This window comes from Apteryx rowi, unplaced genomic scaffold (assembly GCF_003343035.1).
Source record: "Apteryx rowi isolate R43461 unplaced genomic scaffold, aptRow1 scaffold_135, whole genome shotgun sequence".
Taxonomy (NCBI): Eukaryota; Metazoa; Chordata; class Aves; order Apterygiformes; family Apterygidae; genus Apteryx; species Apteryx rowi.
Genome location: NW_020447586.1, coordinates 852,519 through 879,781, shown reverse-complemented (window position 1 = coordinate 879,781; position 27,263 = coordinate 852,519). Strand labels below are relative to the sequence as shown.

At 36.0% G+C, this 27,263-nt stretch overlaps 1 protein-coding gene across 1 annotated transcript; it reads left to right on the top strand.

Moving 5' to 3' along the window:
- Positions 1 to 2,327: 2,327 nt before the first annotated feature.
- LOC112961627 (long-chain fatty acid transport protein 6-like) lies at positions 2,328 to 19,952 on the top strand. The gene is made up of 10 exons (XM_026056972.1): positions 2,328 to 2,805; positions 3,777 to 3,989; positions 4,778 to 4,936; positions 7,028 to 7,152; positions 9,912 to 10,106; positions 11,523 to 11,613; positions 14,117 to 14,315; positions 14,724 to 14,821; positions 16,701 to 16,831; positions 19,776 to 19,952. Exons 1-10 carry the CDS (start codon positions 2,328 to 2,330, stop codon positions 19,950 to 19,952), a joined length of 1,866 nt encoding a protein of 621 aa, XP_025912757.1.
- The last annotated feature ends 7,311 nt before the right edge of the window (positions 19,953 to 27,263 follow it).

The window sequence follows — 27,263 nt, the reverse complement described above, 5'->3', positions numbered from 1 at the left end:
CTGCTTTCTTCTCCATCTATATATTTGACGTTTCCCCTTTCATTTCTTCTGTTTAACTTAGATTTCAGTTCTCTGTCCCATAAACAGTATTTTGCTTGAACAAATTCATGAGGACAGATGGAGGGCCTTTCCAAGCACACCCAACTGTGAAAAGGGTGAACCTAAATTAATTCTGAAAGAACTTTGGAGACCAAAAGTTGTTTCATGCAGTCTGGTCTAGTCTTTGTCTGTTTTATTATACTACTAATTCTCACTTATACACCATAGCTATATTTGGGCATAAAAGTCACATAAGAATGTTACAGCAGGTCTATTATTTACTGAGTTTACTTCTGATCTTGCCTCAAAGACAATTAAAGCTGATTCTAGTCTTGCTCCATCATCCCTTTTATTTATTTTCTTCCGAAATTATGTCAATGTGTTTATTGGATCAGTTTATAAACTCTGCCATTTACACATGCCCTGGGGCTAAATCTACTGTTTAGAGCTATAGTGAATCTTGCACACTTGTACAGAGTAGCAAAGAGAAATTAGTAACTGTTTACAAGTCACAGTCAAGGAGAATTCAATAGCCATGAACAGTATGAGGTCTTCCGCGAGTTCACTTGGCCAGAAAAGTAAGTAACAAATATTCGGAAAAAGCCAAAAGGTTAATATGGGAACCATACAAGTGAATGGCATGGTATTTTAAGGGCATATCTACTGTAAGATTAATTTTGAGCTAATCTAATTTTTTTATATATTAAAGAAATATTTTAGCCTGATATGTAACCTGACAAATCCCACAATAAAGAAGAATAATTGGGAAACTTAAGGTTAACTAAAATTGTCACTTACAAATTAGAGAGTTCAGAAACAAGCTTTTTTGTTTTTAATTTTTGTTAGAACTTCAAAATGTCATGCATGACATACTTTAACTTGTTTTATATCTTTGTATGCAATTAATTTACACACACAATGTTTTCATTTTTAAGGCGTTCTTTTACTCCTACAACATTACAGTGGCTTTACAGTATATACAAGATCCTGTTTGCTGCAAAAAATCTATGAGGTTGTATATTCTTTAAATATTGTTAAAAATGTAAACTAGCTTGAGAAACTTACCCTTAAGTAAAGCTTCTCAGGAAAATATTTCTAAACTACAGAGTGGAGGCCACATTATTTAGAAAAGCCTCACAGACTGCTGAAGTGTTCTGTATCCTACACTGACATATAAAAATGTTTTAAATATTTGTAGTAATCATGGCTGAAAGCTCAAAAAGGACACTGGTGAATGCTACACATTTCAAATTGTAAGTATCTTGCACAATCTTTAGGAGTCTCCTTCTAAATACTATTTGAAAATATGGCAATTGATGATTGAAATATTTTAATGAAGTTAGTAACTGCTTTGCTCTAGAGATACTCCTTCAAATCTTAGTATGTGCTTCTGTAGCAATAGGTTCATGATTTTGTTTTAAGCTTCTGGGTATTATGGTAAATAATAAAAATAAAAAATAAAACAGCTATTAATTACCATTTACTATAAATTTCAGAAAATTCTAAGGTGAAAATTGGCTGCTTTAGAAAATGCAGAAGGGTCACAGTATATTGTCTGAAGTTTGTGGATGTTCAGCAGACTATTCAAACCTACTATCTGTGGAGGGTTAGATGATGGCCTCAAATTCTACCTGGACCAAAAACAAAGGCAGTAAAAGAGAAGATAGTAAAGGAGAAGATATAGTGATATATATATATTTAGGAGTTATGTACTAAAAGAAGATATTTCATGTATCTTGCAGACACAGCATACTTAATATACCATACACTATACTTTCATAACATACATATAATATACATATGATATTACATTATTTAACTGTTTGTTTCCTTCTTTTTTAGGATTTGCCCTGGTACAATAAACAGTCTAGATAGAATCCTGACTTCAGGTTAAAAAATTGTGTACAATTTTTTTCCTGTGTTTATATCTTCTGTTGTTTGCTCTTCAAAGACTTTTTAAGCTTCTTAATTTCCATCTTGTATTTAATTGTCAATATCTTACTCATTTTACTGTCACATTGGCCACATTTTAAAATATTTTTTTTAGTCTGAATGAACTCTTCTGCCCTTGTCAATTGTGCAATCTTCTTTACTCCATTTTTTCTTTTTTCACTGTTCTGGGCCTTTGTACTTTTGGTAAACTCCAATATGTCATTCTAAAAAGTTCTCAAGATAACTGGTGGAACTGCAATGAGATTTTTGTCTTTCAGTCTCTGTCTTCTTAAAACTTGTTACCAATTATATAAATGCATTGTATTTTACATCCAATCTATTATTTCCCTCCCAGCATGCTATACACGTGGCTTTCAACACTTGCTGGAGGAGCACTGGTGCTATATGTCTCTCTGAAGATATTTTTCCCATATTTCTGGGAGGATCTGCTCTATTGCTTGAGACGGAAGAGGTTAAAAGCGATAATAAAGAAAAGGGCAAGCAATGGAATTCTCTCAATAACTGATCTTTTCATGCAGAGAGTGGAAAAGGCTCCCCACAAGCCATTCATAATCTACGAAGGGAAGGTATACACCTACCAAGATGTAGACAAGAGAAGTAACAGGGTAGCCCAGGTCTTCCTCCACCATGGGGCTCTGAAAAAGGGCGACACGGTGGCGCTGATGATGGGCAACGAGCCAGACTTCATCCACGTGTGGTTTGGACTGGCCAAGCTGGGCTGCGTGGTGTCTTTCCTCAACTTCAACGTCCACTCCCGGTCTCTCCTGCACTGTATTAATAAATGTGCAGCAAAAGCACTGGTGATAGCAGAAGGTAAGTCTTGTGTCATGTTTGATTTACTACTGACTTCCTACTGCTTTATGCTTTTTCTTTTAAATAGAAAACCAGAGCAGTTCAAAGTTTCAAGCACTTCATATATGTATACACATATTTTGGCTATAAGAGAGGGGAAAGTGATAGGTTTGTTTAAATTTAAACAGTATAAATACCAGAAATATGTGGAATTAATCAGCATAATAAAAGGCTTCAAACTGAAACTCTCAAAGTACTGGACAATGTACCAGCAGAAACAATCATACATCAGGAAGGGAACAACCTGGTGAGAAATTTTAGCATTTCATTTGCATTTCTATTTACTGGCCTATGTAGATACAAGCCCACTGACTCCAAGAAGACTCACATTTCCTTTATAAGTGATTTTTTTTTAACTGACAGCTTGCACATACAAATTTACAACCACTTTCACACCACTTAAAATTAGTTGTCCTGAGGTAACATTGCTTAGAGCAAAGAGTACAGTGAATTGAGCTATCTTTCTGACCCTGTTACTTATATGTTAAGTAATATTGGACAATTTATTTAGCCTTTCTACTCTTCTTTTCCCATCTTTGGGAAAGAGTGGCACTCCTGAGTGGCACAACTTCCATAATTCACATATACAAACCCATGAAGGATCATTAGTTGGTATGTTTACCATGCTTTAAAACATAAGAATGCTATAACATAAAATTAAATTAAATCAAATCCAATATTTTAGTATCACCAAGTGATAAGATCAGTGAGTTTTACCTGTTACAGTTAAAACCGCATGAGAAAGATAGGGAGATTAACCTTCACTGTTATCTTTTTCACTGTCCATGGGATCTCACAGGTGGGGTTACCTTGATGTGTGTGGAGTGGTAGGTTCACTGTAGGCAGTGGGAGGGCACTAACTCCAGCGCAGGTAATCAGGGCTGTAATTGACATTGTTTTAATACTAAGTACATATTTCTTTAACTTGGCAGATTGTTTAGGATCGATAGAGAAGGATTTTATTTTTCATCTCAAGGACAATAATGTTACTATCTGGCTGATGAGCACCAGTTCTCCTTTCCAGCATGTTGATACTATACTGGACAAACTAGACAAGGTCCCTGATGACCCTGTTCCATCTCACCTTAGATCTGTGACAAACCAAAGAAACACAGCTATGTATATCTTCACATCGGGAAGTACAGGTGAGGATGTGTGCTAAGAACATACTACTGGAACTACCTTAAAATTCATGTGGCATAAACTTGGCACCAAGACACAGAAAGACAGAAGTTAAATTTTTAACTCAAGACAGTAAACTACACAAGAATTCATTTACTTAAAAGACATTTTTGCCTTGACATAACAAGGGCATAAATCCAGTTAGAGAACTTTTGCATAGATATTCCATGGCTGAATTTAATTCCTTAAATATAAGGCCAGTAAAGTCAGTCTCTAGCAGCTGCTCAGATTTCATTATGTCAGAATTTCACAGATCTATACTAAAAAGAGCTATGATCAGCACAAGTGCTTGGGCCTTGGGGCAAAACTTTTGCTCAGTGATTGGCCCGAGTAAAAAAGCTTCACACTACTTCATTGGGAAGGAAAGGGGAATTCCTCCTCCAGCCAAGCCAAACAACTTCGTAAAAGCTATTCCTATAGCAAATAGCAGCTGAGCAGCACAATCTTCACAGCCTTTTCAGTTCTTGCTTTGTGGTGAGAGAACACAGCATGCACAAGGGATCTGCATCTGCTTGTGATGTATAGGGATTTTCCTTCCCAGAGAGAGAAGGAGACATGATCAAATAGCCTTCAAGGCAAACAGACCAAAGAAGCTGATAGACTAAGGAGACATATTCTTTATCTAAAGACTGAAGTATGGGACAGATACAGACTCACAAGAAGGGATAATAGAACAAACAGTTCTAGACAGCAGCAAAATTGTGGATGCAAACAGCACATTTATAATTATTTCCTCTTCTCACTTTGACAGGTTTCCCAAAAGCTGCTATCATTACTCATCTAAGAGCCCTATCTGCCTCCTTAGCCTTTATGCAGTGTGGGGCAGTTTCGCAGGATATTATGTATCTCACTCTTCCTTTGTACCACATCAGTGCTTCTCTTCTTGGTATCGGTGGATGCATTGAATTAGGTAATATTTACCATCTGGTGAAATTTCACTGACTTGTGATGACCTCAGATGGTTTTGTTTCTTATAAATCATTAAGGGAGTTGTGAAGGCAGGCAAGAGAAGGGTAGAGAGAAAGAGGGAGAGAGAAAGGATGATTTGATCTAAAATTGCATGGTGCTCGTTATATACTTTTTACTAAGTCTTCCATGTGAGTAAAAACACAAATGAAGATGTACTTCACTCTGTATTCAAAAGATTAACAGGAAATACAATACAGACAAGACAAGAAATACAATATAGACAAGCAATACAATATAGAGATGTCTTGAATACATCTCTCCCATCCTATTGACATCCCAGTACACATATAACTGTCAACGCTGTATCATTTTATTATTTGGTGAATAACTCTTGTCATTATGTTTTGTAAGTAACAAATGAAGAATTAAATTTGTGGAAATAGAATATGCAAAAAGGCAAGTGGCTCATAGTCATCAGCTTTCTTGGATGTAAAATTGTGACAATCACATAAAAAAAGGAAGGATGTGGTAAGGAAATCTTTCCTTAAAATATTGTGTATTTTTTTCCTCAACTATGCATTCCTACTAACTTCTAATATGAAATTCAGTATCTTAATCTTTGATCTATTTAAGTGGTGTTTATTATAGTATGAATATATTTTAATGAATATTTGCTTTCTGAAATCTTATCATAAATGTTTGTGTACCCATCCATAGTAAGCATTTGCTATTTATCTAAATATTAATAAACCTTTTCCTGAAACTTTCTTCTACGTCTGCCACTTCCTCAACTGGCAAACAGTGAAAAAACAGAGATCTTGACAATGTTATAAAAGGCAAAATCTCAAAATATGAAGCAGATCCATACTTTTTTTTAGGTATACACCCTAAACTTTGTGTGTTTTTTTAGAGTTCTCTGGTTAATTTTTATTAAAGACTAGGTCTTTTTAGTTTCAGTCTTACATGAAAACAGTTTTCATTCACAGTTTATGCATAATGTTCCTGTGTAAAGTTTTGTTCAATTGTTACTTCTATGACAAGTAAATTGAATAAATTATGTCTCTTAAAATAAGAGACAAATACTGATTTTGCACCTAACTATCCCCCCAGACACAGTATTTGAATGAGGGCATGATTCTAACTCCAAATCATAAGTAACTAGGAACTAGGGAGGAACTGGGAAGCTTCATGCCTTTGTGTAGGACCCAGGCAAAAAGGTATTTTGGAAAGGACAGAAGGAGGGAAAATAGGGAATGCTTGGTTAACAGCACTTAGAGAAAACTGTGGAAAAGGGATGGTATAGGAGACATGAGGGAGTCTAGGATGGGATAGCTTTTGGAATAGAAAGCACTGAAGGAAAGGAACATCAGGGCAACAGAAGCAAAAAGTTGAAGGTGAAGAGTTGACAAGAAATGTGAAAATGGGTATAGAGACAGAAATAACAGAGGCTCTGAGCCAGTTTTCCTTCTACCACTTCTTACACAAATTCAGAAAACTGCCAGCTCCCTTCTCCCCCACCTCAAGCTCTCTTTTTTTTCCCAGACTTACACTGGTAACAATCTTGAAAGAAACATAAAGGCTTTGAACTATTCCTGAGAATTGGAGACCACTAAAAGGTTACAACAGCTTCTCCTAACTGAAACATGCTTAACTACAGACCTAATGATCTATATAGCATATAATCAAGAACAAAATATGGCCATAAGATTTCTTCTGCAGATTTACACAGAAAAGAAAGAATGGGGTAGGATGCCTCCTAATATTTCAATTTAAATATGAAACAGGAGGACACTGAAGCAAAAATATTTTAAGCTGAAAAGTGTCATTACAAATTTGAGTAACAAACTGGTATGAGTGGAAATCAGATTCACACAATACAATTAATTCCTACTCCTTTTCATACTGTAAGTTTTTAGATTCTAGTCAGAAATCCAAGAAGAAACACTGCATTGTGCTAGGCCCATTTAACAAAAACACCTTGCTGCATTAGCTGAATAAAGAGAATGTTGACTTTTTTGTTAACAATAGTGGTAGAAGATAGAATAGATTTTAATAGTTATTTTTAATTTCCTTGTTTGTTTTCTTCACCTAGGAGCAACTTGTGTTTTGAAGAAGAAATTTTCCGCAAGCCAGTTTTGGAATGACTGCAGAAAATATAATGTAACAGTGTTTTTGTATATAGGGGAACTTTGTCGTTACCTTTGTAACCAGCCCAGTGTAAGTTCTTGTTATAACTGCAGCTTTAAAACATAGCAAATATTTTAAATTATATGGAATTACCTATTTCTTGGTGGTATAGACCTTTTTATACTTGACATTTTTTTCCAGAGTATGCAAATATGGGGTCTTGTGTTGCTTGCAAATATAATGAAGCTACACAGTATAAACCTGGCAGGACTGGACAGTTACGCTCACATACTATCTTTAGTCCTTCCGTAAAGCCAAGCTTGTCTGGCTTTTCATCTGAGTGAAAATGATAATGGAAGGCAGGTCAGTAAGGAAAAGGTATAAGCAGTAGAAGTTTTATTAAACTTGATAAAATGCAAGTAAGAAACAGATTAAATGATTAACCAATCAGTGCACTGCAGTGTTCCAAATTAGTTACTTATTAAGAGAAGGTTACTCTATCCAATATTTAATATCTGATAAATAATCTTTGTATGGCTTTGAAATTGTTGAATGAGTTGTTTAGTTTTTCTGAAAAGGATACATTTACTTTGCTCCAACAGCACCTTTTGCTTCACTGCCACATATATGATGATAAACCCACCTTTATAAAGGCATGCCACTACTAGTGTGGTAAAAAGTCATGGTTGCCCCTGGGATAACAGTACTGAAAGACATGGAGATAAATCTTGATCCGATTTAGGACAAAAGTAACATGTCACTGAGCATAGCAGCAACAGAAAAGCAAATATGTAAGCCTGAAAACATTTATTAGACTTGCAATACTTGTTTCTAGATAATGATGGAAAATTACTAAGATGGGTTAATTCTCCTAGTATTGTACTTGGGAGTTTGGAAGTTACTGAAGGGAGGTGACAAGAAGGATTCCTGCCTACCACAGAAAGCATCATGTACAAGTACAAGGTTCAAATGCTGTCCATCTGCATTGGTCAGAGATTGGAGCAAGGACTAGCAAAAAGGCACAACTGAGTCCAATAGCTCATCTGAACAGAGCCTTACTATTGTGTGGTCCGGATGTAGGAGAGGGGTCAAAGAGAAAAAAGGCGTCATCAGACTGTGACCAAGCCAGGAAAGCTGTTGGCCAGAACTCCAGCCTGCACAAACATTTTGTCAGTACATGGATCAAACAACAAAGGAATAATTAGCTAGGCCAAACTAGTTGTGTAAAGGTCTCCTGCAGGAAAAGACAGGAAGAACTTTCTTTACTTGGCTCAATGACTGGAATTTAACAGAGAGGATATTGATTTTTAACTGGCAACCAGTAAGAAGAGGGGAAAACAGAAAGCTGGCCTAGTTGAGTTCAGAGTGTTGAGGATGCCAGCAGAAGTGGATCAGTGTAAAGGCAGAGTCCTATCAAGAGGATTAAACATTATACTGATGCATGATGTATAAGATCTATAGTGTGTCATGCAGATTCTTTCACAATGAGACAAGCCTGTGCAGGCTAATAAACCTGGCAGGCACATTTCACCTAGCCTCCTCTGCTGTGGGATGCCAGAGCACAGCCCAGTCCTGGTGCTGCCCAGATCAGGGCTACCTAGATGAGGGACTGTTGGAGTAAGCTCCAGCTCACATCCAGGGTATCAGGCCCTGCTTCCTTTCACAGAGCATGAAATTGGTTAAGAACATGGATTTGGGAATGGGGAAGCACTCCTGGGTTTCTTGACATAGACTCCAGAAACCTCTCTGTGACTAGCACATATCTATAGGAAGGTTAACCGGCATTCTTGTACCTATCAGAACTAATAACTGTGAAATATGGTACTCCATAGGAGCTATAACAAACAAAACAGAATATACTCTGATGCTGTCAGAGTGAGCTCACAAAACCATTTCATCCAAATATTTTTTAAATGTGAAAAAGTTAGAATACTGATTCTATTAAATATTTTCACATGATTCTTAGGTAAACTCTTTCAACTTTCCATTTAGAAACCACTTTTATTTTATTTAGAAATCAACTGTATTACACAATTTTCAAAATTCAAAATCACACCAGAAGGGAAACAAAATGCACTGATTTGGCTTGAAGAAACCACTTTTCCGGACCTGAAAAAATTTGTTTTTTACTTTCTGTTTTTCAGTCATGGAGGCAACTTAATCAATCAGTCCTACCTACCTCTCTGAAAAAGTGGTGGTTTTTCCATAGTCAGACTCTTGACTCCACTTCTTACCTGGAGCTTAAATGTGAAAGGTGCTGAGCAGTCTGGCCCAGTGCCGAAACTATTTGCTTACGTAAGCATCTGAGTAGCACATCATAATAGTGACATAGCTGACGGGTAACAATGACATGGTAACAACCACATTTTGACTATAGGTCTGATAGGAGCTTTGCTGAATTTGGACTTCCTCACATGTACAGCTGACTATAAGCTTTCATAAGTGTTTTCTAAGACAGTATGTTACTTATGGAATTGGTTTGGAAAGGAATTTCCATTCTGTGGGCCATGGCACTATTTACAGCATATTTATTTACATTTCCAACATAAAATGGTTCCTTTGAACTTTGTAAAAGAAATGTTTGATGGAATTTGTAAGTGAAAATGCAAAGGAGATCTATAGGAATAAAGAAAAACTGTTCACATTTTATGAATATCTTTCAACCTTAGACAAACAAGAATTCTGATAATTTTCTGGTTGATTTTTATAAAACCAATACCTTCCTGTGAGCGTGTTTGTCAAGATGCATTTTCTAAAGGAAAACTCTTCTATTAGGAAATTTTAGATCAATTCTACATATTTAGACCCTTTATCTCAGTAGCAGAATATTTATTTTTGGCTGTTCACAGAAAGAAGGGGACAGAGTTCACCAAGTGCGCCTGGCTCTAGGAAATGGCATAAGACCTGTTATCTGGAAAGAATTCCTGATGAGGTTTGGCCCAATTAAAATATTTGAATTCTATGGATCCACAGAAGGAAACTCTTTTTTCTTAAATTATACAAATAAAATAGGAGCTGTGGGCCGTGCTGGCATGTTCTCAAAGGTAAGTGTAATCAAGTCAACCAACCAACCCCGTATTCCCCTCCAAAAAAGCAGGTCAAACAAATAAATACATAAGAACTTATAAAGACAAAGAAAATGTACAGGGTTTATCTAAAAGAAACTGCTTTTCATGGAAACCAAAACCTTATTTTTACTCCCTTTGACATTGACTCTATTCTCTGTTCATATATTGTAAAGCTAGAGTAAGTATACAGAAGTCCACAGAAGTTAAAACTACAGCACTCACATAACAGAGATTTTTCCTCAGAACATATAAAAAATAACCCCACTGTACAGAAGTGCCCATGCATAGGATCAATTAAAGATGATTTTCACTGAGGTTTATTTATCATCCTAACAACTCACATATATTAAGTGATGAGGCAGAAATTAGTTTTGATTTGACTTTTGGTATGAATCAGGAGATACACATTCTAGAGCAAACTCTTACACAAATTTACTGTTTGATTGCCTCTTGATACATTAAAACTGGCATCACACCTTCTCTGAAATAAGACAAGCACAAGAACCAAACTCTCAAAAACTCATCACTTAAGAAAGATAAGTACAAATCTCAAAATAGCTGAAGTATAAACTTCAGATACATGAGTATTGTTGAAATTCTTGTTCGAGATACACATCTTCCACTCATAAAAATGCCTTGACAGTCTCAAATGTTTTTCCTATTTGTACGGACTCTTTCTTAATCATGAAAATTAAACTACTATAAAATACTGTTCAAATGATACTAAAGATTCAGATCAGTTAATATCAAAACCAGATTAATGATTTCCAAATGATTTCTGCTTTTAATCTGAGATGCTGAAAATGCCTTCCCATGGCCATAATAACAACTCTGCAATGCTTTTGATCTTTTAACAATCTTAACTATGTGGACAGGGGATGAAGGCAGGAAAGTCTAAATCAAACCATTGTGCTGTATGTTTCCACTTCGATCTGACTGAAGTAATTTTTGAGAGGTCTGTAAATTTAATTTGGATTTTTTTCAGAGAATCTTCTTGATTTGCATTCCAGTAATGTTACACCATTACTTAGAAGAGAATGGTAGTTTTTAAGCAAAATCAATAATGTGATCAAAAGCACTGTCCCATTTTATTTTACATAAATAATGTGAACCAGAACGTACTCTAAAACAGTGGATTTTGTTTTTTCTCTTCATCAAGAAAGGAGACAATAATTTCATCTGTATATCCAATGTTGCTTACTAGGACACAAATATCTTCTGACAAACATCTGATTTCTTCTCAGTAATAGTGTCAGCATATTTCAGGCTGTTCCAAATCTTCCAAAGTTAATAGGGGATTATTTGTTAATTTAAAGTAATTTTAATCAGACCAGCTGGAAACTGAGTAAGACTGTGCAGTTTTTAAGTATTTATATGTGTTCTTTTATTTAGTTCCTACATTCTTTTGAATTGTTGAAATATGATGTCTGGAAACAGGAACTTATGAAGGATGAACATGGATGGTGTAAGAAAGCACCCATAGGTAAGGAAAATTATCAGTTATCTATTAATTGACAGGTAACACTATTTACATGCAGATATTTTTAGGGTAGAGATTAACTCTCTGCTCTGTGTGCAACACAGAGTAGTGTGCTTCTTGACATATAATTAGAAGCTGAAAATTATACAGCAAAAACATCAAGAGATAGAGATCAACAGGTCTGTATCAACAGATACAAATAATATAAAAAAATACAATAATGTAAGAATATAATTTATACTCAGGGCTCAGCATGATTTTGCTCCCATCTGCAAAAACTTACACGTTCATGTTCCTGAATAAATAAAGCATCCTAGTGTTTCTGTTTTTTCCAAATAAAATGGGCAAGTAACTCCTAGTTGATACTGCATTTTGAGACCAGATGTTTACAGATGCTTTATAATCTCTAAATTAAAAGTTCCAAGAAATAGAAAAGTGCCTTTACAAAATCTGGAGGATATTTTTCAGATTTGTACATTTACCGACTGAAGCAGTTTTAACTATTTAGTAGCTAGAGTTGCATAGAATCTCCAAATCCTACTTAAAATAGGACACACTGAATCAAAGAGCTGAAGCTCTCACACTGAAAATAGCATGTCTTCACAGCTGAGAGTGTCATATTTGATAAAAACCCAGAGAACTTGCTCTCACATGAGACATAGCAATGCTGCTTATTAAAGTTACCTTAAATCTGTGTGTGTGTGTGTGTGTGTGTGTGTGTGTGTGTGTGTGTACATGAGTGCATGCATCCACATATGACAAAGTTAACAGTTCTGGGAAAAAATCTTTAACATCACTAGCTTTGGTAATGTAGATTTAACTATCATCAAGATAGTTCCAGAAGGCAAAAAAGGAGCCTGAACAGCTGAGCTAAATAATATTTGCAATACTAATATCAGAACTCAATGAAGCATAGTAGTATTGGTAACCAAAGTAATAATGATTATTAATTATTTCTGATAATGCATTATTTTCTGATAATATCTAAACTGAGCAAAAGTGACTTTTTTCTTGAAAAAAGGCTAGCTTCTTCAGTACAGTTACATTAAAAACTGGACAAAATTTCTTGCTCTCATAATGAAATTGTTTCATGACACAACTAAAAAAGCTGTGCAAGTTTTTTTTATTTTTACATGTATTTTTTAAATAACTCTGAAGCCATCACTTGATGCAAAGTGTGACAGCAATGACTGTAAATTCCCAAACTGGAACAAAGGATCATCACGTAAAAATGGCTGGAATGCTGGACAATCCCTTTTTTTTAAATTCAACGTTTTTAGATGGTTTTATTCTTTTGTTATAAAGCATGCATCTTATTTGCAGTGGTGTGAGCTCCTTTGAACTGTAATACGAGCTTTCATTCCACTTTCCACATCTAGAGTTCAAAACAACAAGGAGATTTCATATAAGAGACAGCTATGCAGCTATGAAGAAAACTATTTGTTTGAAAAACATCTCCATACAACTCTTGGAAGGAAAAATAATAAAAATCTTTGGAAGCTGGAAATGTCTTTTAACCTCAGAAGTAGACTGGGAAATAAGCCAGTACCTACCATAGACACAGAACAATAAAAATGTATTTACAAGGGGAGTTCTGAGCCAATTCCAGTGAAATCAGTAGGATTTTTGCCCTTAATATAAATGGGAATTGTACAGTCAGCTGTAATGAGTGCTGCCCAGAAAGAAAATCCTGGAGCCTCTGGGGACTCCAGGATGTTCTGAGGAACAGGCACACCATCGAACTTCCCATCATGGCCTCCAGCACGTGTTCCCCACAACGACACTGTGCTGAGAGCAGTAACAAGTCTGTCTTTCAGAAAAATATAAAGCACAAGAAATCAGAAACTGTGTTTTGCCCCCATGCGCGTTGTTTGACTACCAGCATCCTTTTCAGATGACAAAATAGTTCTCCTTTCCTTGGGCAAATGCTCTTTCAGGGTGAGAAAAGAACATTGGGCAGGCTATGAATAATGTAGTGTAGGAGTGGAAAGACTCTTCCAAGAATCTGGAGGGATTGTTGGAAAAAAACCCAAAAAACATATTTTAGTTCTGTTTTCCCTATACTCCAGAATGAAGGACAACCACTATCAGGGGAACAGGCTTCAGACACTGAAGCTGAAATCTTCTGGAAGAGCCCAAGAGGCAGAAACAGGCAATCCTGCACTCCATGTGAGACTTTTGGGATAACATACAATCCATTCAAGTGCAACCAGAGAAGGACAAATGGTGGAAAAGTCTTATGGAGATTTCATTCATAATAAGTGGATTGGCAGGCTCCAGGCCACCAAAGCTTTTCCCTAAGGTCTAGCTTTTCAGGAGAGAAGGAAGCAATATTATGTTCCCTCTTCCACTCACCTCTTTCTGCTGCTCAGGAAATAGTTATGGAAACGTAGCAATAAGACGAGTAGAACGATGTGGTTTTCCAAAAGATTTTCAATATGATACTTTATGCTCTAAATAGTTCATTGTAAATACAGCTTTTCCCTCCTCCTTTCATGGCCTGCAGGTGAACCTGGCCTTCTGGTTGTCCAGGTGACACAGGAAACCCCATTTTCTGGATATGCTGGAAATAAAGAAATCTCAGAGAAGAAACTCCTGCGTAACGTGTTTGTGAAAGGAGATGTGTATTTTGACACAGGAGATCTCCTGGTGATGGACCAGAATGGCTTCCTTTACTTCAGTGACCGGGTGGGAGACACTTTCAGGTGAGATACAGACTTAACAGTTAATCCAGTGAGAGGAAGGAAATCAATTTTTCTTGAAGGAAATCACACATATACAGGACTGGATAGCAAAGCTCAGACTTGAACTTGATTATCACCTGTTTGGTTTTAACAGAACCATTAAGGATCTCATCCAAGGTACACACGTTCAGACCCAAAGAACAGTCATGGTGGACAATTTTAAAAATTTGAGTCAAATGGCACTGTCTTTTCTTTTAAAGCTGGGATTTCAAAAGAGAGGGCACTAAAACAGAACTGGTTTCATCTGTCTATGCTTTTCAGTTAACAGTAGTCCACATTAACAATAGCACTCTCCATCACATATAGCCATGTATAGAATAAAAAATTGTTAGCTAATATTTATGTTATTTAAAAAAATATTTTCAACAGATGGAAAGGAGAAAATGTTGCCACTATAGAAGTCTCTGAGATCATTGGGATGATGGATTTTATTCAAGAAGTTAATGTTTATGGCGTAAGCGTAAAAAGTAAGAATCTCCTTATAGTTTGTGAACATTAAATGAAAGTAATAATTAATTTTCCTACTCTATTTTTTCTGTTCTTATACACAAGTGCACATTTATATGTATGGAAATCAGTGGAGTTAACCAGGAAATTCATGCTTTCTTACAGTGCTTTGAAATTTCTGTTTCAAAAAAATGGTGTATTTAATAAAGATGATATGCTGAAAGTTTATAATGAATAACAGAAACACTTGGATGAAACAGAACTCGTAACACAGATGTGAGAAGTACAAAATTATAAACTACAGAAGACATCTGTTAGAGCAGAGCCTTTCATCTGAAAAATGCTAAAACAGGGAGCATACTAAAACATGACATGTGTGAAAACACCTGTCACCATCTTGTGTCCTAGAAGACACCTATTTTTTCACAACTGGAATGCTCCCAATGGCATATGGGGCTCTATAAATGTACAATACCAAGCTGAAAAACTATAGGCAACTGAGTTACAAGGTGAGGTGGAAAAGAACTTGGAAGATGCATCTCCTGCATGAACAGTTTGAGGACAACAAACTTCTTTTGGCATTGAATAGCTGTTCTGTGCTTCCTATGGGTGAAGACAAACAAAGTCTAACATTAAAAGAAAACAGTCACTTGAAGAAGCAGCTAGCAAGATACAAGCTATTACTTAGCACTGAGAGAAGGGAAATCCAGTGGATTCAAAAAGAAACAGGATATATGAAAACTGAATAAAAAGAAGGCTGAAATCTGAATGGTTGACCAGCAGGTGGCTAGGAAATGGTATTCCATTGTGTTCATTTGGGAGAGATGGCATCTTGCTTCAAGTGGCACAAATAAAATTGTAATCTCACTTGGACAGCATATCCCATTCTCATCAACGATTGCTGATGACAAGCTCTCCTCAGTGGCTGCAGCTATCTGGAATCTCAGGGTAGAGAATAACATGCACCATCAAAACAAAACCCCTAGACCTTAAAAATCACATTCATCCTTGGCTAACTTAAACTGCTTTGAGTATTAATATAGCAACATGATAATGTTTTGTATTTCTGAATCAACTTGAGTCTCAAAAATTGCCAAATTTATTACACATCACCAATTAAACAATTCCAAGTTAATTTCCATGAAAAGGGAACGCCCACATTTTATCCTTTCTGTGCCTTGGTCACACCTCAAAGCTGCTATTTCCTTCTGGACAGATTTTTTTCCTGGCAGCTCACTTTTTCTAGTTTAAATGTTTTGTCCATTTGGAATTTTTACTTGTGTGTGAAAAAAGCAAAAGTAGCAACTGTGCTTGTTACATCTTTCATAATAGGCTTTTATCTCTGTTTTCAGGTACAACATAATTTACTGCTTGTAATTTACTAGGAGGCCCTTGGCACTATATTTGTCACTAATCTGTCCATGGAGTAGAGCAGCAGCCAATTACTCAGCACTGCTTATACAATGTACAGTAGCCATTAGACTTGGTATATACCAGAGAGCGTACTCACATGTCTACCTTTTGCTCTAGTCTTTGTGGAAGTGCTTCCAGCTTTTCATTGGCTAGTGGTCACTCTGATTTCAGTAGCCACTATGTTACCAATGGAATGATTAAGCAAGGCAGGAAGGAAACTCAGCAGCCAACTGCAGCTCTACAGAATTCCTAACAAAAAGAGGTTGCTGACATTTTTTAATTGAGTAAAAACTCTGAAAGTAACTTTAAATCTTCCAAAATAAAATATTTTGTATCTTCTACTGAATGATGTCTGAGAGGGTAGGGCAGATACACAGGCTCAAAATCCTTGCTCTGATCAATACTAAATCCCTCTCAAAGTGATAGAAGATACCTCTTTCATGTAGATAACTCATATTTGTGATACTATTTTCAATGCTTTTTTAGATTATGAAGGAAGAATAGGGATGGCAGCTATTGTGCTTAAACCTGACCAACCCTTTGATGGAGAAAGACTTTACAAGCATGTTGTGGACTTCCTTCCAAGTTATGCCCAACCACGCTTTGTGAGAATCATGGTAAGACAAATCAGATGTTTCCTGTTTGTATTTATCTTTTGTCTGACCTGAGAATTTGTTACTAGAAAGTAACTTACAAACAGTTTCAAGAAGTTAAATGCAAAAGTAATATTAATCTAACATTCAGAAAAAAATTATTCTGAAGTAATTATTTGATGAATTAAAAATATATTTTGCTTTACGAATCCATTTGTACCTAATAATCCTAGATGCACTTAATAACTTAGCAAAGTCATATTTTCCTTTAAAACTGATTACCTTTAAGTAGCTTGTTCTAGCCAGTGGAAGACAGAGCAGGGACAGACGAGCGATATTACACATAACAGTGTCCACCTATGAAAAGATGACTCAATCCATTTAAAACCTTTTCCTAACACATTTGATCTTGAAGTGATTATTATTCATTATTACTGACACAACATCAAAGAAATAGCTAGTACTTTACAATAAATAACAAGATAAATACTTTACAGTGAGGATCTCATAATCAAGGAACCAGAACTGGCCCATATGCTCTAGGGTATAAAAGCAGACCTGGGATAGAATTCTTTTTCCCAGTGCACTTTAAAAGTGCAAGGACTGTATCCTTTGCATGGTCCCCACAGTATGAACTTGTGCAACAGGACAAGAGAGTTATGAACTGCAAAGAGCAGGAAAGGGCCCTATGTTATATCTTCTGAAAGTTGGCAGCAGACAGCTTTCTGCTGCCAGGCTATGCTAAGAGGTGTTCGGCAATTCTGTCTCTTCCTTAATATAGATGTTGTGTCTGAAGGGCACAAGTTGGACTGAGAACAGCATGGGAATATAACAAAGAGTGAGCTGATATAAAACAGAAAGAGGAGAAAGTGAATATTATTGTTATATATTTATTTGAAGAGATAACGTATATATTTAGAGGGAAGTATGAGTATTGAAAGAGTTTTAAGAATTGAGAAAGGCTATTTTTTAACTAACAGAAGTTACTGTACTAAGTAAAAGTATCTTCAAATACCATCTATGGTGCCTAAGGACAGCAGTGCCCTCTCCTGGGAAAAAACTTTGGAACAGATTTGTCTTTATGGTTCTATCAGGTACAGGAAAAAAGCTATGAGGAGCTCCACTGCCTATATACGTGGAACTATTTAAACTTGGTTGAATTTCTATGTTCTCTGAGAAAATTTTTTTTTAGCTAATTGAAGGAAGCTAACTAGCTAAATCATCTTTGATGCTGTTGTTGAAAAGTAAGACATTGCCAGTAATAATTCACAGATATCTAAATATCCATAAAATCTTATTAAAAGAGATAAAATCAATTTTATAATAAAATCAAAAAGATAAACAACATTTTATTACTTTAAAAAGCATCCTAATGAAGGATAATATAAAATTTCTAAAAAAAAGAATGAAAATTTTCTGAGTGGAGCTGGTCAGAAAATGAAGTTCCTTTTCTGGAAAAAAAAATTTTGAGGAATAGGTAATCCTAATCAAGAGTGACAAATAAAAACATGAAATTCTCATGCAAAATTGGATTTCAGATAAAACCTGCCCCGAACATTTTTCAACTGTCCATACGCAGGCTCTTTCTAATTTGGCTTGCAGCCATGGTCAATTTTGTGAAAAATGGAGCAACCGAGCGAGTGAGCTGTTCTTCTCAAACTCTCTGAGTGACTCTAAAAACAAAGCAGAGGCCCAGAGACCACCATGCAGAGAATGAGGGGACTCGGGGGTAGCAGATTTTTCCCAGACTTTTGCTAACTTCACTTTCTACCTGGAGGAAGAAATTACGAAGAGGTTTCTGAGAGCATCCTGGGAGTTATTAGTTTTGCATTTTTGTTCTGTTCCCCCCACCCCAACAGTATTTCTCTGTATAAAATTCCGACTTTATACAAATAGCATAAGGGGATCATTTCAATAGAAAATCTCAGCAATCTCTATTCATAATACCCATTTGAAAATAATTAATACCTGTTTTTATTAAACTTTTCATCTTAAGCATTGCAACTTTTTTAATAATTACCAAGAAAAGATGATGTTGGCTATTCAATTTGAAGAAAGCCCAGTTGGTAACGACTGAGTCATATTACCGTCTGGCAGCTATTCAGTGGTTGTGTGAAATGACTTGGTGGTCTAAGTGTGGTTCCTATCGTAAGCGCTGCCAAAAAGACTGAATTAACTGGCAAACTTATTAGCAGTCTCAGCTTAGAAGCCAAAGACTAAATGATCTGAGACTTGTGCATATAGAGTGGCAGGGGGAAGAGGAAACTAATTATATTACAGATCAAGAGAAAAAACAAACAGGAACTGAAAAGTTGCCTGTTTCAGTTTGAAGAGTGAAAGAAAATTTTGGCTACATTGAAAACAACGTACAAGTAAAAACAATGTTTAAGAATGAGGCTTCTTTAACTTTTCCTGTAATATGAGCCACATTTAAGAGATTATTTTATATACCGCTTCCACTCTTGTACACTGACTATCGTGTGCAGACCAACTTGTTCATGAATTAGCAGTTGTAGAACTTCTGTATAACAACTGCAGCAACTGCTTACACAGAAAAATAACACAGGAAGGTATTTAATATATTTGTATTTAATGTCTTAAATGAAATTTAGCAGCTGGAAACCAGAGAAGAGCCAGTACCATAAAATCAGCCAGCTCTTTGCAGACCACCACCAAATGTTCCATAAACTACAGATTTTGTGATCAGCTGCATTAATGAAAGTTTAAAAAAATGCTTATTTTAAAACAGAATGTTGTGAACTTGAATATGGCTCTGATACAGAGTATGAAACAAAAGCTGCCTTTAGATTTAGGTTCCACTGCATCTGTGAATCAGATCATTCTTTCTAACTCAAGCCATTCTATAGCAAAACTGTACAATCCATTTTCTTCAGTAATTGCATTATTTTTTTCACTGATATAGGCAGAAATGGAATACTGGACTTAACTTGAATTATTTCTTTTTTAGGATGTTATGCAAATTACTGCAACTTTCAAGCATCAGAAAATGCATCTGGTGAATGAGGGATTTAATCCAGAAATTATATCTGAACCTCTGTATTTCTTGCATGAACCTGCATGTTCCTATATTCCTTTGACAAGGGAGATATACAAGAAGGTGGTTTCTGGTGAAATACGTTTATAAAGCATAGATATAAAAAATGTCCTACAACACAGAGAATAAATTTTAAATATACTCCTGCACTTACTTCAACAGAAGTCAATATACCGTATTTGTCATAAAACCATAAAATAATCAAATTATTCCCATTGTGACAGTTTGTTTCATCATAATAAGACAGAGCCACAATCTTTACACATATTGTTTAAGCTGCACTGTAACTGTTCAAATTACTTCCACTGCTCGTACATACAAATTTGTATCTTACATTTCTCAGTGATTCAAATTACTATTTTTGTCTAAGCCACTTGTAGCTGAATATCTGACTCCTTGTTTAGCTCTTAATACTGGTTCTGCTTCTAGAATGCAAATATTTGTAGTAGAATTTTAGATGAATAGTCATAGACATTAATAAAATATAAAATAGGCAATCAAAAACATAAGCCAAATACTGCACTAGCAGTACATGTAGACTTCTGTTCAATGTTTGTTAATTATAGTATGTATATTTAATTGCAGCACTTTATGTTATATGTAATTTCAGATTTTTATGGGAAATAAACATACAATGCTAAAATACTGTTATAGTACTTAATTATGGGTATATTTCACAACTTCCACCAGAACTGACATAGTTTAAACTATTCACAAAGATTCATCCACGCTGGCACATGACTTCTTCCTTTACTTACTGATTGTCATACTCCTGAAACGGAGTTCACGTGAAAGGAGAACAGAAAAGGCTACAACTTCCTGTCTTCCTGCTTTTGCTGAAAGTGAACATCTAGAATTTTTTTAAAGGTGCTATTCCCTAGCCCTTTCCTGAACATAACATGAAGCTTATTTGTTCCCAGGTTTCAGTAGGTACTACCACTGCTAACTATTACTACTGCCATAATGCATTGAAACATGGGAACTGACCAGAACACTATTGCTGGCTATTGTACAAGCACAGCAGAGACTCTGGTCCTGCCCCACAAAAGCTCATTATCTAACCTAAAAAACAATTTGACCAACAAAAAGACCTGGCTCTGATCGTAAAGGCCTATCATCCATCCTGTTCCCCAGCAGACAAAGTACTATGCAGTGTATCTTTTAGATCCATTATCGTGCCTCTGCCTTTCCAACCTCTGAGATGGACAGTGTTAGCACTGTGGGACAAGACCCGGCACAGCAAGTGGGAATGGGCTGCCAGGAACCTAGAAACTGATAATTAAAACAAGTTTTACAGAAACAGAAAGTGGCAGCGTCCTGCATATAGGTGTGGTCTCCTGAGATCTCCCACGAGACACACAAGGCTTCTGAGCTTGGAGATAAGCAGAGCTCCCTGAGCAAAACAGTCTCAGAAGTCCTTACTTGTATGGATTCACTGTTTGCGGACTGGGAAGAATACTGAGCCCAATATGGGGTCAAGGAGGGCCCAAGGACCTCCAATGGGCTGGAATTTCACGTGTGACTGTAAATCGCCAAACACCTCCTATGACTGCAGTGGGAAGCAATGAACTTCACTCGGCTTGCTGACAGCTCTCAATTCCTGGGCATCCTAGCGTCCAGAAAAGACGGGATCACTTACTCATGCCTCTGGAATATACTGGTTCCTCCAAATACTTCTCCCACTGATCTTCTAACATATGATACAATAGGACTCACCTAGAGCTGATCTGATAAGTTGACATCTCTTTTCCAAAATGTCAGAAATTTTCAGATCACGATGCTGTATTGAGAGAGCTCTGAAGTGGTTAGAGTAAACAGAATATTTGTATTTTTCCTGACACCTAATATATATAAATACACACATATACCCTTCTGCATATATGTATCATTAAGCTTTATGTGGGCTATCCATGTAGAACTGTTGATACCAATAAACACAATTAAGTTTGCAATACATGATATTGAGAGAAATCCCAAAAGCTCAAAAAAATCTCTGGTCATCTATCTGACTTTTACTGCCACAAAAGATAGTGCTTTAACATTGCTTGTCTTTCCATTATTTCTTCCTTCCTTCCTGACTATTTTCCTTCCTCTACATTCAGTTCCTTCCCTACATTCACCCTTCAGAAAAGTAAAAATAATGAAGAACACAAGATAACAATTCCATCCATGGCCGCACAATCAATAGTCAACAGCTTATTCATCTATGTATATGCTAACAGGAAAAGATTTACATATAGTTTATATTTATCTTAGTAGAACTGACAGTAAACATAAAATATCACTGGAGAACATTCATACAATACATCAAAGAAATGCTTCACAGAGAGATACTCGAAGCACTATTACTTATTTGCAGTCTGATTTTTAAAAGAATAGTAAAATGTTACATTATTCTTAAAGATTTCTAAACTTGTTAATCTGATTTACTAATCTCAAGAAAAATATTTCAAGATTTACAGACAACAGAATAGTTTTTGTAAGGTAGGCATGATCCCGTATTTAGTGAACTATAGAAAAAGCTTCTAATATAGCACAATTTTGTAGATATAATAATGCACTGAGATGATAAATGCTGCATTTAATATAGCATGCTGCATTCAATACAGTATATTGTGCAGTAAATCAAGTGAAATAAATTACCAGCATAATAATTTTATATTGAATATAAATTATATTTAGCTATAGTATTTCAAACATCTTCATTTTATACACATTAGAATCAATAAACCCAAATGCACACATTTTTAGTAAAACGAATTGCTAATGTATGCTCTCTAATGAAAGAAAGAAAATCCTTCCAGTAATGAAATGATAATGTAAACAGATATTGGCATAATGCTTAATACTAAGAGAGTGGCACTTAGAAATATGAGGTGTCACGTGACATCAAAGCACTTTATTGGAACTATAAAATCAATGGGAATAAAGTCTTTACAAAGCATTACAAAAGACATAAGTTGTTATCAAGTCATTATATTCATATACTCATGTTAAAAGGAGGACATCAGTTATAAGCTCTCCACAGCAAAGACCTACTTTGCATATGACCCCTCACAATAGCATTTGGTTTCATAAATAAATCTTTCATATGCCAGTAAATAGTAAATTATAGATTATTTACTAATAGTTTATAATAACTTGCTGTAAAGTATTTAAAAGGAATTCATTTAAAAAACAAACATCTAATCTACTGAATGGAAATACTACAGCAGCATTAAGGATTCACAAAACTACTTTGAAAGTTCCTCTTAGCAGGCACATAGACATTGTGGATAATTATATACTATTTTGGTAAGGAGTTGCCTTTAACAGTGCTATCCTTATACTCAGTCATCTCAAGCACCACAAGATGGTAGCATTTCTGAACAATACTGCCACTCACTTTCCTCTCCAGTAAGTTTCAACCCACAGAATTTTCCAAAACAGCAATATTTAGATTTTTAATATTATTTTAATGTACTTATTATTCTTTTCAAATAATAAGCATAATATAACTCAATATATTGGACCATGTTTATAGGCAGAAAAGTATGTCCCACCTTACTCCCTCTGAAAGTTTTTATCCAGTGTGCCTTCTAAAAGCCCTAAAAAATAAATGACATCTGTTTTGTGTCCAGGTCAGTTCAATATTTTAATTAACTCTCTGGCTAAAGGAACAAAAGACATACTAATAAATTTCTGTCCACAGCAATGGAGGAGTTACCGGGACTTTGGAGCAGATAAGTGGAATGCAAAATAGTCTTGATAAACTGAAGAACCAGGGAGATGAAATTCAGTAAAAATGTGCAAAGAACTAAACACAAGAAAGAGTCAATTGTGCCTATACAAAAAGGAAAATAACTAAGGAGCAACACTTTGAAGAGGAGGATTTAAGCTCAAAATGATGAAAATCTCAGGATATTTCTTCAAAAGTAGGTACAAACAAACCAGGTTGTTCATTCTCCATGGAGGCCACATAAAGCGAGCTGTAACCACAAACCACTGAGGTTACTCTGGGTACTCAGCACTGTACCTAAGTTAATTTGACCTGCATGAAAGCTTGTTTTTTTCCACAAGGCTAACACCGTTACACTGCTTCCAGAACAGCTCAGAGCACAGAGACAGGGGCTCAGCTACAGCTGCACTCATCCATGAAGAGGCAACCGAAAATGCTAAAAGGCAATTTTCATGACCTACAACTGTTGACATACAACCCGCCTAACTAGGTATGCAAGCTGCCTCTGAAAGCTCCTACCTCTTTCTACTAATGATAAAGCTTTCAAACCTGGGTGCTTTGAGCTGCACTTAAAGTAGATTTCTACAAAAGACCGGAAGTAAGAAACCCCAAACTAAGGGCAAAGACCCTTTAAAAGAATTTCATTTTCCCACAGATCTCCCCTCATTCTCTCTTGGCCCTGCAAAGGCAGAGGATCAGCACCCAGTTTCATGAGCAGCAGGGCTGAAGCTCAGAAAGGATCTCAGGGTAAAAAGCTCTCAGTGGTCCGGGCTCAACGCTGAACCATAGGCTGCTCTCAGGGTGAAGGGAACAAGGCAGTTCGGTATTAAGAAACACTTTCTGACACTAAGTGTAGAAATTGGTAAGTTGCTGAGGAGACTGTGAAATGTATGTTGTTCAGAGCTTTTAAAAAAACATGCCCCAGGCTTTTGGCCAGGACATTTCCAATAGCTTGTTAGGGACCTACCCAGGAACCTGATACTGTGACTGGAGCAGGCAGCCGGTCACAAGGGCCCAACAGGAGATCAGGGATGCTCATATGGTCACCAGGAGCGGTCATTTGAAATGTTTTGGAACGCCTTATCTGTCGGTGAGGTAAATATCAGGAATACCTGGTTTACAGCTGACAGGCTTTTAAAGTGAAGATGTGCTAGATGACTTCTCAGGGCCCATTCCAGCCAAAATCCAGGATCTGTGAGGTTATTCTGGTAAGAATAGAAACAGAAGGCAGAGTCAGATATTCTTCCATACGCTTTCATCTGCTTCACAGTTCAGAGCCTTTATCAGTCACCTCTTCCAGTATCAACCTTCCTCATGTTTTTTGTTTTTCCTTAGATACTTTCCCTGATTGTATCAGACTTCAGCATCTTGTCTGTTTTTTTTCCATTCTTTCTTGCTCATATCACAAAACATCTTGTTCAAAGCAATACCAGTAAAGTCTCTTCATTTGTTATTTCAAATTTTCATTTGGATGCTTTTGCATTTGTTTTGGAGGACAACATGTGCATTCAATTTGAAAAATCATATTACTTAAGAAACTTACTTTCATAAAATAATTTAAGGGACTGTACAACCATCTTAAACAACCTGAAAACAGCTGTTTAAATAAGATTCAAATCAATGAAAAATTAATTAAAATATTACATTAAGCATTTCTACTGCAGAAAAGCTTTTAAAATGCAATCTTTTAATCTATGTTGTAGAACTGTGTTAAACAACACTAACCTGTAGAATGAGATCTTTAAAGAAATTGAGGGATTGAATATTTCATATGCTGACCAAAATACTTGTGACAATAGGATAAAAGTTCTCTAAAAGAAAAAATATACTTAATACATTTAGGATTTCAACAATAAATAGAGAGAGCATTCATTTCTTTACTTGAAATCTGGAATGTCTTTAGCTGTAAGGATACCAAGACTTTGATCTGCTGACAATGCTGCCTTTCTTTTAAGATCTGAAGAAACCACATGAAACTTATATGCTTTTGCCATGCTATAGGTAAAGAGAACCTCTGAAAAGAAGTTCACAAGAAAATGTGTTCATATATAAATATATGTGCTAAAGCTGTATTTATACAGAAGTGTACATACATACTACAAGTTAGAAGGCCTTTCATTAAACTTTTACATCAGTCAAAAGGACAGAAAGATATGCATCTACTTGCAGCATGCAAATTATTTAGCAAAGACATGCCTCTTGTTGTCTCTGTCAATAAATTTTTGAGATTAGTCTCAGAGAGTTTGCTATTGCCACTGACCATTTTTTCTAATATAACTCTCAAGTGCTCATCAAATGGCAGAGTCTGTTCCCCACAGCAACACTTCCAACCATCAAGGCTCCTGCCTATGCCAGGGTCACGCACATAATGGTCCTGCAGATTCTAGAGGATGCTCACAGTCTGGGCTGATGTGCAACAAAACAAATTCATCATTCTACTGATCATGGGCATGATTTAACTTGTGCAAGACCTATGAATAAATCTGTACTTACAAAAACAAATCAAGTTGGAAAATAAGCTAAATATTCCAAATATTTCCTGGGATACTGAGAAGAGACTACATAAGGGAGGGGAGGGAAGGGAAGGGAAGGGAAGGGATTAAAAAAAAGAAAATGCTTTGAAGAACTAAAATTAGAACTTTTAAAACACAAATCTCTGGGCTCTCATATTCCTACAGAGCCAAGCTGCCCACAGTCACACCGTCTGAAAGCCTCCATCCAGGAGCCTACAGCTTCACAGCTACAGAGCACAGGAACCTACAAGCCTGGGAAGTCCAGAAACCTGGAAAGCTGTTAGTCTGTGCAAGGGATGCCAGGGAGTGTGGGAGCTCCGAGACATGGGCAAACCGGCAGGAAAGCAGGCTAACCTCATTAAAAGTTCAGGGGAGACCGAAGGGTTGCATGGCATTGTGGTTCACATTCTACACACTGATTTTAGAAAATAAGAATGTTTTTATGTGGCATTACTAATTTTCTCTTAGGTTTAAAAGCACTTATTTTTCTTTGTTTGCTTCCAGAGGGCTAGTAGAAGCATAAAAGTTTTAACATGAGTTTGAGATCTTGTAACATTTTCTACAATGGGAGTTTTCATTAAAAGGACACTTACAGAAATCACCATTCCATATATTCTATATACCATTAGCAAAAATTCTGGCAAGTTACACAAATGACCTCGGTTTAGGTCAACAACAACATAAATGCAAAATAAATGAAAACATAAATGTCATTAGCAAAGGAAAGGACAAACCAAAGGTTTTCTTTCCACCTTTCTTCAAAAAAGTTTTGTAAATGATGGTTTGCAATAGGTAAATCAAGCACATTTTACTACCTACATCATGCTTAAACTTTGAAAGTCAACACCAAGAGAGAGTCATGTCTACTGCAAATACGCTACTATTTTTCAAAAAGTCAAGCACAGCAGAGAGGAATAGGGGCAAGCGAAGCTCAGTCCAAGTAATTCTGAGCTGTTGATGAGTCCTCCCGCAATAAAGCAACATGAGAGCAGAATCTGGTACTTAAACATACTGAAATTGGACAAAAGAGTGAAACAAAAGTTCAAAGACGAGGGATCCCTAATTGCAGAAAAGATAGGCTAATGCCAAACAGACATAAAGTAAAATCTTCCAAAGTAAATTGCTTATACTGCTTATTTTCCTGTTACTTCTAGTCAAGAATCATATTTC

Bases quoted from the DNA above. Each gene is read 5' to 3' on its own strand.
- LOC112961627 (XM_026056972.1), top strand. From the start codon at position 2,328: ATGCTATACACGTGGCTTTCAACACTTGCTGGAGGAGCACTGGTGCTA. The intron at 3,990-4,777 runs GTGAGGATGTGT...TCACTTTGACAG, and splicing joins CTTCACATCGGGAAGTACAG to GTTTCCCAAAAGCTGCTATC. The intron at 4,937-7,027 runs GTAATATTTACC...TTCTTCACCTAG, and splicing joins CGGTGGATGCATTGAATTAG to GAGCAACTTGTGTTTTGAAG.